This window comes from Ciconia boyciana, chromosome 11 (genome assembly GCF_034638445.1).
Source record: "Ciconia boyciana chromosome 11, ASM3463844v1, whole genome shotgun sequence".
NCBI lineage: Eukaryota > Metazoa > Chordata > Aves > Ciconiiformes > Ciconiidae > Ciconia > Ciconia boyciana.
The window spans coordinates 4,809,937-4,824,990 of record NC_132944.1 but is presented as its reverse complement, the minus strand read 5'-3'; the positions used below and the strand labels follow the sequence as shown (position 1 = coordinate 4,824,990).

At 51.4% G+C, this 15,054-nt stretch overlaps 1 protein-coding gene across 6 annotated transcripts in view; it reads left to right on the top strand.

Annotated features, from left to right (window-relative positions):
- Positions 1–14,331, top strand: part of RAD54L2 (RAD54 like 2) — a 72,130-nt gene extending 57,799 nt beyond the window's left edge. For 5 of the 6 annotated variants that reach the window (XM_072875719.1, XM_072875718.1, XM_072875714.1 and 2 more), the window contains 14 exons: positions 248–444; positions 984–1,326; positions 3,018–3,195; positions 3,813–4,064; positions 4,684–4,802; positions 5,113–5,228; positions 6,247–6,346; positions 6,690–6,895; positions 8,184–8,359; positions 9,142–9,338; positions 9,453–9,649; positions 10,133–10,222; positions 10,773–10,865; positions 11,083–12,545. In XM_072875719.1, coding sequence (XP_072731820.1) covers positions 248–444; positions 984–1,326; positions 3,018–3,195; positions 3,813–4,064; positions 4,684–4,802; positions 5,113–5,228; positions 6,247–6,346; positions 6,690–6,895; positions 8,184–8,359; positions 9,142–9,338; positions 9,453–9,649; positions 10,133–10,222; positions 10,773–10,865; positions 11,083–12,071 — 3,253 coding nt within the window. In that variant the 3' untranslated portion in view covers positions 12,072–12,545. Of the gene's footprint in view, positions 1–247; positions 445–983; positions 1,327–3,017; positions 3,196–3,812; positions 4,065–4,683; positions 4,803–5,112; positions 5,229–6,246; positions 6,347–6,689; positions 6,896–8,183; positions 8,360–9,141; positions 9,339–9,452; positions 9,650–10,132; positions 10,223–10,772; positions 10,866–11,082; positions 12,546–14,230 lie in introns of those variants that run through there. The other variant, XM_072875720.1, reaches the window with a different exon arrangement.
- The last annotated feature ends 723 nt before the right edge of the window (positions 14,332–15,054 follow it).

Genomic DNA, 15,054 nt, shown 5'->3' with positions numbered 1-15,054 from the left:
AGTTCCTGTAAGGATTTATCATCCTCAACCCTGCTACCCATGCAACATAAAAGGCGTTTTTCTTTTCCACTGTACCAGATTGTCTTGTAAAGAAACTTCATTGTATTCCTCTGTCTGGTTTCATGGGAGAAAGTGCTTTAATTAGTTGAACGCGTCTTTTCTCAGCAGACTCCAATCCAGTGGCTTGAACTGAAACCGAAGAGAAAGCTTATAGTTTATTTGGTTGGTTTGTTTGTTTGTTTTGCAGGACGACAGCTGCACGTGCAAAGGTGGTGAATGACTGGGTGATAGAGGGTGGTGTGCTGCTGATGGGATATGAGATGTACCGTCTCCTCTCACTGAAGAAGTCCTTTGCCACTGGCAGGAAGAAGAAAACAAAGAAACAAGCTGGCCCTGTCATTATTGACTTGGATGAGGAAGACCGGCAGCAAGAGCTTCTGAAAGGTGGGAGGCCAGTCCTCGAGAGTGAGAGAGAGTTTGATCCTGTTGTCCAGCTGGCTATCAACTCTGGCAGCACAGGGAAACAACCTATAACTTGCTTTTAGCATCCCTGACATGATCAAACTTTGCTGGGCAGGATTGTGCCTTTGGAGACAGAAGGTTGTTGAGCTTTGGTTGAGTCTTTCATTTCTTGCAATAGCTGCAAGTAAGCATGGAAGTCAGTACACCGAACTTGGGGATTTGTCTGTGTGAGATTTACCAGTCTGATCTGATGCAAGACACCGAACTTGATGCAATGCAGGCCATTGAGCAGAAATCAAGGGACAGTCATGTCTGGTCATTACCACATTATGCTAAATTGGAGCTAGTGTCTAGTCACATTTTATTTCCTGAGTCAGCCTTGCTCTCTGCCACCCATGAATACTGCTTTTTTTGTCTTTCAGAACTACCTCTCTTTTTCTTTCTGTGAAGTTGGTGACCATATAAAACCAGAACTTTGTCTTATTCATCTCTAACTAACACTTAATGTTCCTTGTCCTCAGGGATAGAGAAAGCTTTGTCTCGCCCTGGCCCAGATGTGGTTATTTGTGATGAGGGACACCGGATAAAGAACTGCCATGCCAGCACTTCGCAGGCCCTGAAGAACATCCGCTCCCGCCGGCGGGTGGTGCTGACTGGCTACCCACTCCAGAACAACCTCATTGAGTATTGGTGCATGGTAGACTTTGTCCGACCTGACTTTCTAGGCTCACGGCAGGAATTCAGCAACATGTTTGAGCGCCCTATCCTGAATGGGCAGTGTATTGACAGCACCCCTCAAGATGTCCGTCTCATGAGGTATCGCAGTCATGTCCTGCATAGCCTGCTGGAAGGCTTTGTGCAGCGGTGAGTCCATAAGGAGTTCTTAATGGTGTAGTCCACGCAAACAGCTCCTTCATCCCAAATTAGCCTGCTTGTTTGCTGAGTTTACACAGTACAGCCAATCATGCTGCCTTATAGAATCATAGAATCGTTTAGGTTGGAAAAGACCTTTAGGATCGAGTCCAACCATTAACCTAACACTACCAATTCCACCACTAAACCATGTCCCTAAGCACCACATCTAGATGTCTTTCAAATGCCTCCAGGGATGGCATCTCAACCACCACAGGCAGCCTGTTCCAATGCTTGATAACCCTTTCGGTGAAGAAATTTTTCCTGATATCCAGTCTAAACCTCCCCTGGCACAACTTGAGGCCATTTCCTCTCGTCTTGTTACTTGGGGAAAAGAGACCAACACCCACCTTGCTACACCCTCCTTTCAGGCAGTTGTAGAGAGCGATAAGGTCTCCCCTCAGCCTCCTTTTCTCCAGGCTGAACAACCCCAGTTCCCTCAGCCGCTCCCCATCAGCCTCGTGCTCCAGACCCTTCCCCAGCTCCGTTGCCCTTCTCTGGACACGCTCCAGCCCCTCAATGTCTCTCTTGTGGTGAGGGGCCCAACACTGAACACAGCATTCGAGGTGCGGCCTCACCAGTGCCGAGTACAGGGGCACGATCACTGCCCTGGTCCTGCTGGCCACACTAGTGCTGATACCAGCCAGGATGCCATTGGCCTTCTTGGCCACCTGGGCACACTGCTGGCTCATGTTCAGCCAGCTATCGACCAACACCCCCAGGTCCTTTTCCACTGGGTACCTTTCCAGCCACTCTTCCCCAAGCCTGTAGTGTTGCATGGGGTTGTTATGACCCAAGTGCAGGACCTTGCACTTAGCCTTGTTGAACTTCATACAACTGGCCTTGGCCCAGTGATCCAGCTTCTTAGGCTTGAGTTTTAAATGGGTACCTTATCTGTCTTTGTGGGAGGATCTTAAGCATACAGAGAAAACCACAGAGGAGATCCTTAGGTTAGCAGCTCCGTAATTCTCTCAGAATCTCTGTCTTGTTCAATCTGTCGACAGCAAAGCGGTCCTTATAGCTCTGTTTTGCCTTGGGGGTAGAAGTGAAGTTGGTTTGCTTTGGTACCACAGACTCTGATAATGGAGAACAACAGCTCTAACTGCACCAGAGTGACCTCAGGCTTATTTTGATGTCTTAATAGTTGATTTGGATGTGCACTTTCTGACGTCGTCTACCGAAGGATCTGAAAGTGTTTCACGAACCCTCAGTTACGAAAAGTGATGTGTCTCCACCACTCTGGAAACAAATCAGCTTTATTTCTCTGATGAGGGTTCTAAGATACTGGATCAGTGATTTGGATGGAGTGTCTTAGTCATTGGCAGAGCTAAAAAGAGAGTTTAGGTCTTATTTCTGTTTTTCAACTGCTGTGGAAAACAGGACTTTCATCACCCTCTTAACACTGTGACCTGTGCTAGAAGATTGTAACATTTGAGATCTCTGGAATTGTGCTTACAGTTGGTATTTGGCTGCAGGGAGAGTATCTCGGAAGTGTGCATTAGAGAAGCATGCGACTAGAGGTCTTTATCCCTGCAGCCAGGTGGGCAAGAAGTCAAAATCTTACCCTACAGCCAGGCACAGAGAGATCAGATTGGGAAATTCCCTTCCCTATGTTTATCACTCTTTCTTTATTTCCTCCACAGGCGAGGCCACAATGTGCTGAAGGTTCAGCTCCCATCTAAGGAAGAACATGTCATTTTGGTACGTCTTTCAAAGATCCAGCGGGCCCTTTATACGGAGTTCATGAACCGGTTCCGAGATGCAGGCAACAGTGGCTGGCTGGGACTGAACCCACTCAAAGCTTTCTGTGTCTGTTGTAAGGTAGGTTTTGGCAGGAGCTGCAAAGAAATATTCTAGTACGTAAGGGAAAGGCAGGAATATGAGTGAAAACAGGAGATAAAAATGTGGTTGACCAGGCGCATCTTCTCTCCTCAGAGTGCCCTGCAGTGGCCCAGCAGAATTGTTATCCCCGCTTCCAGAATTGGGGTGCAGGGACGTTAAATGTCTTGTTCAAATTTGCACAAGAAACCTGGAGCCATCAGCTGAACTGGTACTGGGCTGATACCGTAACCATTTACGTGCTGCAGTGCAAACAAGCAGCTTCCTCTGCGTTTGTGCTGTGTGGGGTGCATAGCGGCCTTCTGTTTTGTTCTCGAGGAAAAAATTTGGCAGTTTTAAAGTCAGGAGAGCCTTGGTTAAGATGGTTTATACCTTGTGTCATGGCAGAGTCACGTTTTCTGTTTTCACTACCTTAATGCAGTCAGACTGGCTTTCTCTGACATGCCTTGCAGTGCCTTACAGTTCCATGTGGGTATGGTGATGAGGTGATTGAAGTATTAGTTTTTTCCTTAGAATAGCTGTGGGGGCTTTCAGTCCACAATCACTGGCAGGCAGCAGGCCAGCGCAGGCCTAACCGCTTTCTTTTCTTACTCCTTCAGATCTGGAACCATCCAGATGTGTTGTATGAAGCTCTGCAAAAGGAGAATCTCACAAACGAGCAGGATTTGGATGTGGATGACCTTGGCACAGCAAGTACTAATTCCCGCTGCCAGCCTCAGGGAATTAAAGTCAAAACAGAGAGTAATGCTTTGGCATCACCAGTTGGAGAAGCTACCAATAGCAAGTTCCTCCAGAGCGTTGGCTTCAACCCCTTTCAGGAGAGAGCAAATCAGGTCGTTACTTATGAGTGGGTGAGTACCACCGCTGGAAAACTCTTCATTTGGAGAGTTATGATAAACATAGACTAGATACTTACTCGGAAAGACTGTACCTCTTTTTGTTAGGGCAGTTTTCTGAACTAAAGCAAAGGAAAGACTCTTCTGTTTAAGAGTTGGGGATTTCTCATCCATTTTCTGTGCCACAGAGCATCTTGATAAGCATGTCTGCATGGCACTAGGTGGGGATTTTGGGGCTTTCGTGAGGCTGGAGTGCAGGCAACACTCTTTCAAAACTCATTGTTTTCATCTGACCAAAAAGGCTGTTAACTTTGTTATTCTAGAAAAGGTGTTAGGGTGAAGTTTAATCTAGATAAGATGGTGGTAAATCTAGTGGGCTGGAGGAGAGGTCTTGAGATAGAGAGTCATGAGAGGTTAAAAGGATGCTCATTCATCCATACTCGAAGAAGTTTGTCATTTGGAGCTTCTGGAATGGGAGGTAGCAGCAGTAGTCGGGAGTAACATTGTCACCTGGACATGGCTGGATGTATATAACCTCTCTGCAATGAGTTATTTCTCTCGCCTTGAGACAGGATTGTTGAACTAAACAGGGAATGAGCAACTCCACCTATAATAGTCTCCCATTTCTTGGTAGGCCAAAGACATCTTGTGTGATTACCAGACAGGAGTCTTGGAGAACTCACCCAAGATGGTGTTACTCTTCCACCTAATTGAGGAAAGTGTGAAGCTTGGAGACAAGATCTTGGTCTTCAGGTAAGCAAAGTATCAACAGCTGATCCTACAGTCACTAAATGCTGGAGTAGTTGAACCCCTGTGGCACTAGGAGGTTGTTAACATGGGGCGAGTGGTGTGGCAGTTCTCCTTTTCTCCTTTGTTGTATTAGATCCTGTTTTTCCTCCATGGATTTTATACTTCTGCCACTATCAAGTTTACTAGTGAGACGTGTGCTGCCACAAACAGGGTCTGACAACTATCAATGCTGTCATGGTTGGGGAAGAGTTCTGATAACTCCACTTTTGGTGCTGTGGGGGCTTTCTTCTGAACAGAGATCTTGGTTTTGCAGCCAGAGCTTGTCCACGTTGTCTGTCATTGAAGAGTTTTTGGCAAAGAGACCAATGCCGAATCCTCCAGGCTCAGATGGAGGAGTTCACAACTGGGTCCGAAACATCAACTATTACAGTGAGTGCAGCCAGTCCTCCTTCCTTTTGGTGTGACGCTGTTTGATCCTCTGTGATGGACTAATTCCTGAAAGTCACCCACCATCTTCTTGTAGTTGTCCCTGGCTGTGAAAATGCTCTTCTGAAGCATTCTTCTGATGAAGTCTCTTTCAGATTGTTCTTACTTCAGTTGCTTGGGAAGGCAGTGTCAGTTTGATAGCAACTAACTGATAATTTCTAAATCCTCTTTTTGCCATCTTACTCAAAAGATGTTAGACATCTTTAACATCTCACACACTAGTGCTTTTTTAAGTTGTAAAAGATACTTTTTGCTTCCTGTTTGGCTATTTTCTAGATTTGCTTCCCAAACCAGAATCACTGTGGAATGCTTTCACTAGCTCGGGGCTGTGAATTCCTCCTCCCCTCTTCCCCAGCTTTAAATCTTGTTCTGGCATGGGTTGTTGCTTTGTGTGGCTACTTTACAGGCCAGGACTGAGAGGAGCAGTGGATATGGTGTTCCTGATTTTTGCAGAGCTGCCAGAAGCAAGCTGCTGCCCAGGAACAGAGACATGAGTACTCCCTGCACTCCTTCAGACCAGTACTCCCTGTGCTCAGATCCAGTCTATGGGGTTTTGCCAAAGGCTTTCACAACTTTGCTTTTTCTTGGTTCCTCGAGCTTCCAGCACATGTGAGGTCTTTGTGCCTGCTGCTCTTGCTTGCTGTCTGTCTTACCTAATATGGAGCCTTAATGGGCTAGGTGTGTTGTAGCACTCCAGTCTTGGCCTTGCCAAGCTTGAGTAATGTTTTGCTTGATCTTTCAGTTGAACAAATCCCAACCTGGCTGGCTGCGTTGCACCTGCCTGGCTGGGCAAATTAGAGGTACAGAGTAGTCCAGTTGAAGTCCTGGAGTGCGTGACTTGAGGAAGACCTAGAATTGGTTGGGAACCAGTGCCAAAGCTCAGTGTTTGGGAAGTGGTTTTGTTCTGATGGGATTCCCCCAAACACAGAGCTTTTAAATGTGTCCTTAATTTCCTTCTCAGGACTGGATGGCAGCACCTCTGCCTCAGAAAGGGAACGACTGATTAACCAGTTCAATGACCCCAGCAACACCTGTGTTTGGCTCTTCCTTTTGTCCACACGGTAAGCTGGCTGGAGCAGAAAAGCACAGCGGAGGACTCGCGCTGATGCTATGTATGCATATGGGTTTTTAGTTCTTAACTTCCTTCGTAACGTGCTCTCAAGACTCTATGGGATTATAGTGCCATCTGCTTCTAAATTCCCTAGGGGCATAGAATTTTAGCTTTAGTCCTCTGCAACAACTTAACAACAGTCTTGGAAACCAAATATGGGTTTGAAGTTGCCTGTATGGCTGGAGGGAACTTTCCATAGACACCTCAGGGACTCTTGGCTGTGATGGCTGTCCTGCTTAGAAGCTTTGAAAACTGGCCAAGGCAGCAATTTGAAATTTGTCTTTAATTTCCAGTGCTGGGTGTTTGGGTGTCAACCTCATTGGAGCAAACAGAGTGGTGGTGTTTGACGCTTCTTGGAACCCGTGCCATGACGCCCAGGCCGTGTGCCGAGTGTATCGCTACGGGCAGAAGAAGCCATGCCACATTTACAGATTGGTTTCTGATTACACCCTTGAGAAGAAGATCTACGACCGTCAGATCTCCAAGCAGGGCATGTCAGGTAAGTGTGGATGGATGTGGCACTCCACTCTTGGCTCTCACTCCTTTCAGCTCCTTTGAGTCCTGTTTCTGTGATTTTCATAACTTTTTTTTTAAGGTTGAAAAGCAGACAGCCAAAGAAGTGACAGAGACACTGTCCTAGGGCTACGTTTGATGTTTATGAGTTGGTAGTGACATAAGACCCTATAAGAAATTCATGGCAGAGCAGTGGGGGTTGTAGAGCCAGCATCCTGCAGCAGGGTTGTGCTATCAGTCCAATGCAGTGCCATTTACCTTCCCTGCTACTCTCCTGGTTGCTACAAGAGACTGGAGACTTGGGAGGTGGTCGCCCTGTTTTCCCCTGTGCCTGTGCATTACTTGTCTTAAACGGGGCATTACTTATTAAACAGCTCTCTACCTCCATTTCTCCAGCAGCAAGAGAGGGAAAATAGCAAAATTAAAATACGTATTGATACCTTTGACTGATAGTGCTTACTTAGGAGCCAAGAATAATTAATTCATTCATGTTCTGACCTGCCCTTGTACCAGAAGTATCTTTTGTGCTGGCTTGTGCCAGCTGTCGAGCTGCTCTCGTAGAGCATGCGGCTGAGGGTTGTGGTGACCCAAAAAGAGTTCTGCTGCCTGTGTCCTTCTTTGTCTCAAAACCCAACTCCAGAGGCAGCAGCCCAGCATTACCGGCTCAGTATGCTGGTTTGCACTCGAGGTGAAGTCCCCTGGCAGCTGGCCTGGCTCCTGAGAGAGTCCTGGATAGAGATGTTTTCTCCATGTGCTCCCATTTGCCCTGTGTGCAGGAAGGAACATCCAAGGAAAACTTTCAGGCTCTTGTGAGGGAGCGACTGTGGCTGCTTTTCTGAGCTTTCGACTCAACAGAGTTCTGTAAATTTCAGTACCTGGTTATTAACTGGAGCCTTTTTGGTGGGACTTGTGGGAAGGCACATACAGATGTGGCTGCAGTCCTGTCGCAGGGCTTGTATGTTTTCAGCCTTGCGATGCAAGATGGGACACCATCTGTAATTAGCTTCATGTTCTGCATGCCAAGAGCTCAGTGACCTGCACTGCATTGCTATGCAGTCTGGAGCACAAGGCATTTGTCAGCCTGACTTGGTCAAACAGGCTCATCTCTGAACAAGGCCAATGATTTTTCTCCCTGCCCTGACATTTGCAGAAGGCTTCTGAGGATCACGCAGATTGCAAGGAGGGAGCTCTGTTAGGACAGGAGTGTAGGAAGGGCAGCAGGCAGCAGTACCCATCTCTTTCCTTCTCTGCTCACTCCATTCCCTCTTTTCCAGATCGGGTGGTGGATGATCTGAACCCAGTGCTGAACTTCACCCGACGGGAGGTGGAGAACCTGCTGCATTTTGTGGAAGAGGAATCCGACCCTGCTCAGCTCTCCCTCAATCCAAGCAAGATGAAGGAGTCTGTTCTACAATTAGCCTGTCTCAAGTATCCTCACCTCATCACCAAGGTAAGACCAACCTGCTTCCTTGCTGGCACAGCAGTGCACAGGCAGGAAGAGGTCTGGAGGAGTCTGGCTGTGTGATGGGGACATGGTGGCAAGAAGGACGCATCTGTGTGCTGGTAGGAATAGGTAAAAAATCCTCTAGAGAGGGCCCTAAGAGCCCTGCCCTTCCCTGCAATATCTTCTACACATTTAGAGCCATGTCTGGCCTGGGCAGGTTGTAGGGCACCCCTTTCTTCAACTTGGTGCTGTGCCAGAAAGGTGGCAGTGGCATATCCCAGCTTGCTGCCAGCTCTCTTCTCAAAGCTGGGATAGCCAGTGCTTGCCTGTGTTGTGGAGTTTCACTGGTAGCGTTGTTCTGCAGCGTGGGCCTGTGGCCGGGTGCCACGGGGCTCTGGTGGCTGTGCGACGTCTCGGCAGGCTCCGTGCTTGCGCTCTTAGCCTGGCCTTTGGCTCGTGGGTTTTGCTGTGTGCTCGTGGTAAGCTCATGATGGTTTTGCTGTGTGCTCACGGTAAGCTCACGGACGGCCTTGGCTGGGCAGGCTTAGCAATGGTGAGCGACGGCTTAGGTGACTCTGCTACTCTTCAAGCTGAGCCTTGGTCACATCCACAGCATCGCCCCACACACGCTTCGCCATGACCAGCTCTGCCTCCCAAGTCCCCTCTTCCCTGCTCCAGCCTGGGATGGAGACAGCGCTGATGCAGGGACCGGGTGGCTGCCATTTGGGGCATGTTGGTTCCCTCTTGTGGTGTGTTGGTGTCAAAACCTCAGTGCTGTGGGGTTGCAGGAGCCTTTTCAGCATGAATCACTGCTGATCGACCGGAAGGAGCACAAGCTGACCAAGGCAGAGAAGAAGGCAGCCAAGAAGAGCTATGAGGAGGAAAAGCGAGCATCCGTCCCTTACACCCGGCCGTCCTACGCACAGTATTACCCAGCCAGTGACCAGAGTCTGACAAGCATCCCTGCCTTTAGCCAGAGGAACTGGTGAGTACCTGCCTCTTCCCCTTCTTCCCATGCTGTAGACATGAAAGGAGGGGGCAGAGGATGCTTAGCCCTGTCAGTGGGGACACTGCACTTTCCTCCCTCCTCTCTCACTAGGCGACCAGCCCTCAAGGGTGAGGACAAGCCGGTGGCAAGCGTCCGCCCAGTTCAATCCACCCCCATTCCTATGATGCCCCGGCATGTCCCCATGGGCAGTGCAGGATCAACCTCAAATTCCAACCCCGCTGTCAACTTCCCCATCAACTATCTACAGCGAGCTGGTGTCTTTGTGCAAAAGATTGTCACCACCACAGGTGAGTTGCCAATGCTCACAGTGAGTTGAGTTGTGATGCCCATGGCGAACTGAGGAGCAGGGTGAGTTGTTGATGCCCACATGGGCTGTGGGCAGACGGGCATCAGAGCCACTGATACTGCCTCTCTGCATTTGAGTGGTCCCCTTGCACCTGGAGGACTTTCCCTGCAGGTGTGCAAGGGGCATGGGCCTGGTGGGTTGTTGGGAGCAAACTCCCCATGAGAGGGCCTGCAACGCTGTTGCCAGTTGTCCTTTTTGGGATAGGGGAGATCCTGTGCCAGAGCTGCATGGCTTTTGCTTCCTCGGAGCCTCTGCTGCCTTCCTGTGCTGCTCAGAAATAAACCCAGGACTTACTTCTAGCACAGCGCATAGGAGACACAACTGCACTGCAAGCAAAGGCGGTTCGGTGGTGCACCTCCCCTCTCCTGACTGTGGCTGGTGTGTAATTTCACGGACACGGTTCTGTTTCTTTCCCCACTCCTAGATATTGTGATTCCGGGTACAAACACATCCACTGATGTACAGGCAAGAATCAGTGCTGGCGAGAGCATCCACATCATCCGAGGGACAAAAGGTAAGTCTCTCTGTCTTGGTAAGACTTGCGGATAGGGTCCTAACCAATGCTAATTAGCAAAGAAAAGGATGTAAAAGCATGAATCAGTCCCTTGAGAGGAAAAGAAGCAAGAAGGGGAGGAGATCTGGACTCTGCAGTGGCTCTGTTGCAGCCCATGCTTTGGGTGTGCTGTTGTAGCTGATGCTTCAGGGCTATTGCAGCTGTGGCTGCTGCTGCCTCTGAGAGGAGCTGTTGAACTTTGTGGCTGGGTGTCTCATTCTCACAATGCCCACTGCATGTACTGGGGCAGCCAAACACTTCCCCGTGCTCCCAGAGCAAACTTAGTCCCAGGCATGAAGTTCCACATTTCCCACTGGCGGCATGTTGGGAGGGGGTAAGCTCCAACCTGGGAAAGCTGAAGGGCTGGAAATGAGGAGTGAGGAAGGGGGCAGAAGACCCCACTGATCTCCCTGCATGATCTGTGGGCTGGCCTTATGCAGCACTGCTGTCCTATTCCTGCCTGCGCGGGCTCATGGAAACCATGAATGAAGTTGTTCTGCCTCTGTTCCAGGGACGTATATCCGGACCAGTGATGGGCGGATTTTTGCTATCCGGACCACTGGGAAGCCAAAGGGCAATGAAGATCGTCGGACAGCTGCCTCAGGTAGTGGCTTGTGAGCGCTGCATGAGGCTTGCTTATGTGCTTTCCTACCCAAGCGTCTGGGGCGGTGTTCCCTGGCTGCCTTCCATCACACCTGTGTTCAGAGCTGACCCCACAATCTTCCCGTGATATCCCCACCTTCCTTTTCACTGTTGCTTCTTGGCCCCCAGGTTTTTCTCCAAGGTTGTCTTTCACACCTGCTCCATCTCGTTGTTTCCAGGCTCCCAGAGCTCTTCGCTGGAGTCCACAAGCAATGGCAGACACAGTGCCTCATCACCGCAGCTCCCCAGCGCAGAGGAGCTCACTCGGCCCATATCCCCTGACAGCCCCGAGATCATCAGCGAGCTGCAGCAGTATGCGGAGGCAGCAGCTGCCCGGGAGTCCCGGCACAGCTCTCCCAGCACCAACGCAGCGCAAGGCCACCCTGCTCGCACGGACAACGCGCCCAGCTTAGCAGCCCGAGGAGCTGAGCAGCGCGTGGGGATTCACTGCATGGCTCCCTCTGTGTCTTCAGCCCTGCCGGCCACCAGCCAGCACGTCGATGCCCACTCGGTGTTGGACTTACGGGGCAATAAGCGCAAGTCGACCTCACCGTCGGCTCCAGAGGAGCAAGCCCGCAGGCAGCAGAAGAAGCGCCAGTTGCCATCATCCATGCAGCCGTACGAACACGGGTACCCCGTCTCTGGTGGGTTCGCCATGCCTCCTGTCTCTTTAAACCACAACCTAACCCATCCATTTGCCTCCCAACCAGGAAACTCCTTGTACATGGGCACTGGCTCCTCTTATTACCAGCTGCCCAATTTACTCCCAGACCCTCATCTGGTGTTCCCTGTGACTACTGACCCTCTGCTGACAGCCGGCACCGCCAGCTCTTCTGCTGCTACCTCAGCCACCGCCAGCGTCCCCTCATTCATGCTAAACCCTTCTCTGACAGGGGTGCTGCCCAATTACTCGCTTCCCTTCACGCAGTCACTCCTGCCCGAGCCCAGGATGTTTGCTCCTTTCCCAGCCCCCGTCTTGCCTAGCAGCCTTCCCAGGAGCATGGCGTCTGCCTACCCTGGCTACATGTCCCCTCACTCGGGCTACCCGGCCGGGGGCCTCCTTCGGTCCCAGGTGCCTCAGTTTGAACCCCAGGAGGTCCCAGAGGTGGGATGCAGCTCTAATGATGAGGACAAAGACGACGATGTTATAGAGATCACAGGGAAATAATGGGCCCAGCTCCTGCTTGGTCTCAGCTCTGCCAGGAGGCAAAAATTGCAGGACCTTTTTGGGAGTCAGGATTTCCCCTCTGGGCCACGGCAGTGGGTGGAGAAGGATGCGAAGGGTGTGGCGTGGGGGTCGTTTTGTTCTTTTAATTTTGTTTTGTTGTTTTTTAGCTGTCACGGATCTGAATTGTATTAGGGGCTGGGAGATGGGAGGGGGATAGAGCGGACCTGCGAGGGCTGGGGGAGCAAGAGCCAGGGAAGGAGGGAAGCAGCAATGCAAACCATAGGAGTGCCTCCCTCCCACGCTCTGTCTGTCTGTCTGTCTCTGTTCTCTGTCTTGTCTGGAAAGGGGGAGGCTTGGTGTTGCGAGTCACTGCCTTTTTCAGGCCTGGAGGCACGGGCTTGACCGCTGGCAGGGCCGAGCTCCCTCTCACACGAACTGCCTTATCTGTGAACTTCTCTCACTCCCGGAGGTGTGGGCCGGCGGGGGGGGGGGGCAACTCCAGCAGAGGTTGGAGATTAAGCATTTTTACCAGGGAGGGAGTGGGGGGGCTTCTATGTCGTGTGTGTTGGGGCGGGGGGGGTATTGATGTAAAAAAAAAAAAAAAAGAAAAAGAAAAAAAGAAACAAAACACCCCACAAACAATTTGTCATCCTCTTCAAATTCACATGAAACTAATGTGAGGGCTCCAGGCAGGCTCCTGCCACAGTGAGGAGGCCAGGGCTCTGGTGGGGGGCTCCCCCGGGCCCTTCTGGAGGGTCCCATCCAAGGTAGGTTGGTCCTGTGGTTCTGATGCCAGCTCTGTGTGCCAGAGGAGTGGAGCAATCCTAGACATCTTTGTGGCCATCGGAGGGGAATCCTGGCGACTTCCCCGGCTCCGTGGCCCTGCCAGGCTGTGTGAAGGCCACATCTCACCCCGCCGTGGCCCACCAGATCCAGGGGTAGGTGGGCTCGCTGCTGCTTCTCCACTGCACCAGGCAGTGGAGAAGGTTGGGAGGGGACACTGGACCCAGTGCCGGTTGCTGTTGAATATGTGATTGGAGCGACTTCCCCCTGCACAGAATCTCTACATTAATTTATTTCATGAAGGCATAGTATTTATTGTTTGGGGGACTCTTTCTTTCTACTTTTAAATTAATTTCCATATTAAAAAAAAATAAAATGCTGGCCTCCATCATGCAGTGGTTGCTTGTTGGGTTGTCTGTGTGGGGAGAAGCAGCCGGTTGACCAAAGCATAGCCTAGAAGCAGGGCCAGCTGCGGACATGGCCTGTAGCTGACCTGTGTGGCGTTGGCTGGATGTGCCCCATCGGGGGATCGTGCCAGAGCAGGGAGGAGCTGCTCCAGGTGTTCTGCAGCAGCTGGAGGGAGGATGGAGTCCTCTTGTCACGCTGGGGCAGGTGGAGGAACACGCGTGGACGCCTCCTGTGCTCGTTCCCGGTGAGGAGGAGGGCTGCGAGGCATGTGGAGTTGGGAAGGCAGAGCTCCTGCTGGGGAGCCGCCTTTCCCCACACAGGGAGCGGAGGAAAGCCTTCCCCCCACGCAGGGAGCCTCCACGCGTTTGCAGAGGCTGGCCCTAGCCCCGCCAGCCACCGCACTGGCTGCTCGTCTTGGTGCCAGGGCTCCTTAGGAGAGGCTGGGCTACCCAAGCGCAGCTGGACTCGGTGTGTGTGACTGCGTGTGTGAACGCGTTAGGATGGAGACTTGAAATCTGGGAACCTCTGTGTCACATCTGGATGTCACCAGGCAGGAGATGTGCTCGCCTGTGTGGGATGTCCCTGGAGCATGGCCGGGGGCTTGGAGCAGTGGTAGCTTGTAGGGGACCTCTTGGGCCGTGGAAGCTGTGGTTGCTGGTGTTTGCTGGGACCAACTGGGTGTAGGAAAGGGCAGGATGTCCTGACATCCTCCATCAAAGGGGTTCTGGAAGATGGGGACCTCCCTTCCTGAGGTGGGGGGGTGTGCACGCCTGTGTTACGAAAACATAATAAAAAATGTTATGGGGCTTTCCTAGTGTCTTTCTCTGTTTAATGGACATTGTCTGTCAAACATAACCACACCATTCATAGAAGCCTTAGATCAACAGTTTAGCTATGCAAATTATTTTAATTATTTTTTTAAAAAATACAAACATTAAAATAGTGCTTTCTTCTTTAACATATCCTAGGAGTTGAAAACCGAGGGGTTCTGAGCAAACTGCTGGACAACTTGTCTTTGGATGCACCATGGAAATAAAAATCAAACCCCCCACAAAAGTAACAAAGCAAATTAACTGATGGTGTTCATGCAAGTTTCTCCAAAGACTTGACAGTGCTGCGTCTGTGAGTCATGCCCTCCTGTGCTCTGTGTGTCCACCTCATGCACAACCCCGTGCCACTGATTGTATGATGAGCTTGCCCAGATGTCCGTTGCGTCCCTGTGAGGCTGTCAGTTTTCCGGTGGATTTGGGGAATGGACCTAGGCAAGGGCCTTCCTTGTGGAGAGTAGCAAGTGTTGAGATCTGCGGGCCCGTGGGGGAGGCTGGAGCGTGAGCAGACCCTCACCAGACCCTGCCGCAGCCCCGGTCCTCGCTGGTGGTGGTCAGGGTAGTGGGGTTCAGCCCAGGGACCCTCCCGAGTCCTCTCTGAATGGGGCTTTTCTGGGGCTCTGTGCTGGGACAAGGCATGAAGATTTGGCTGGGGGCAGTTGGCACCGTGGCTCTGGATGCGGTACCTGTGACTGCACACCCTTTTCTCTGCTCCTTGCCTCTCCAGCAGAGCACCTGAGGCTTCCTGAGCAGGCCCCGGCGCATCCCCGTGCTGCTGTCTGATGTCCTCCCAGGGTGCCCAGCATAGCCCGAGCCCTGTGGCCGGAGGCGGCCGGCGCTCGGCTGCCGCAGGGCACGTGCTTTGTGCCGCGGGCTGGCCGTTAGCCTCCTGGCGCTAGGGCGAGGCGCGAGGGCTTTCCTGGCTCCTGCGTGGCCGTGGTGGCTTGGAGCCCCCTCGCTGCCCT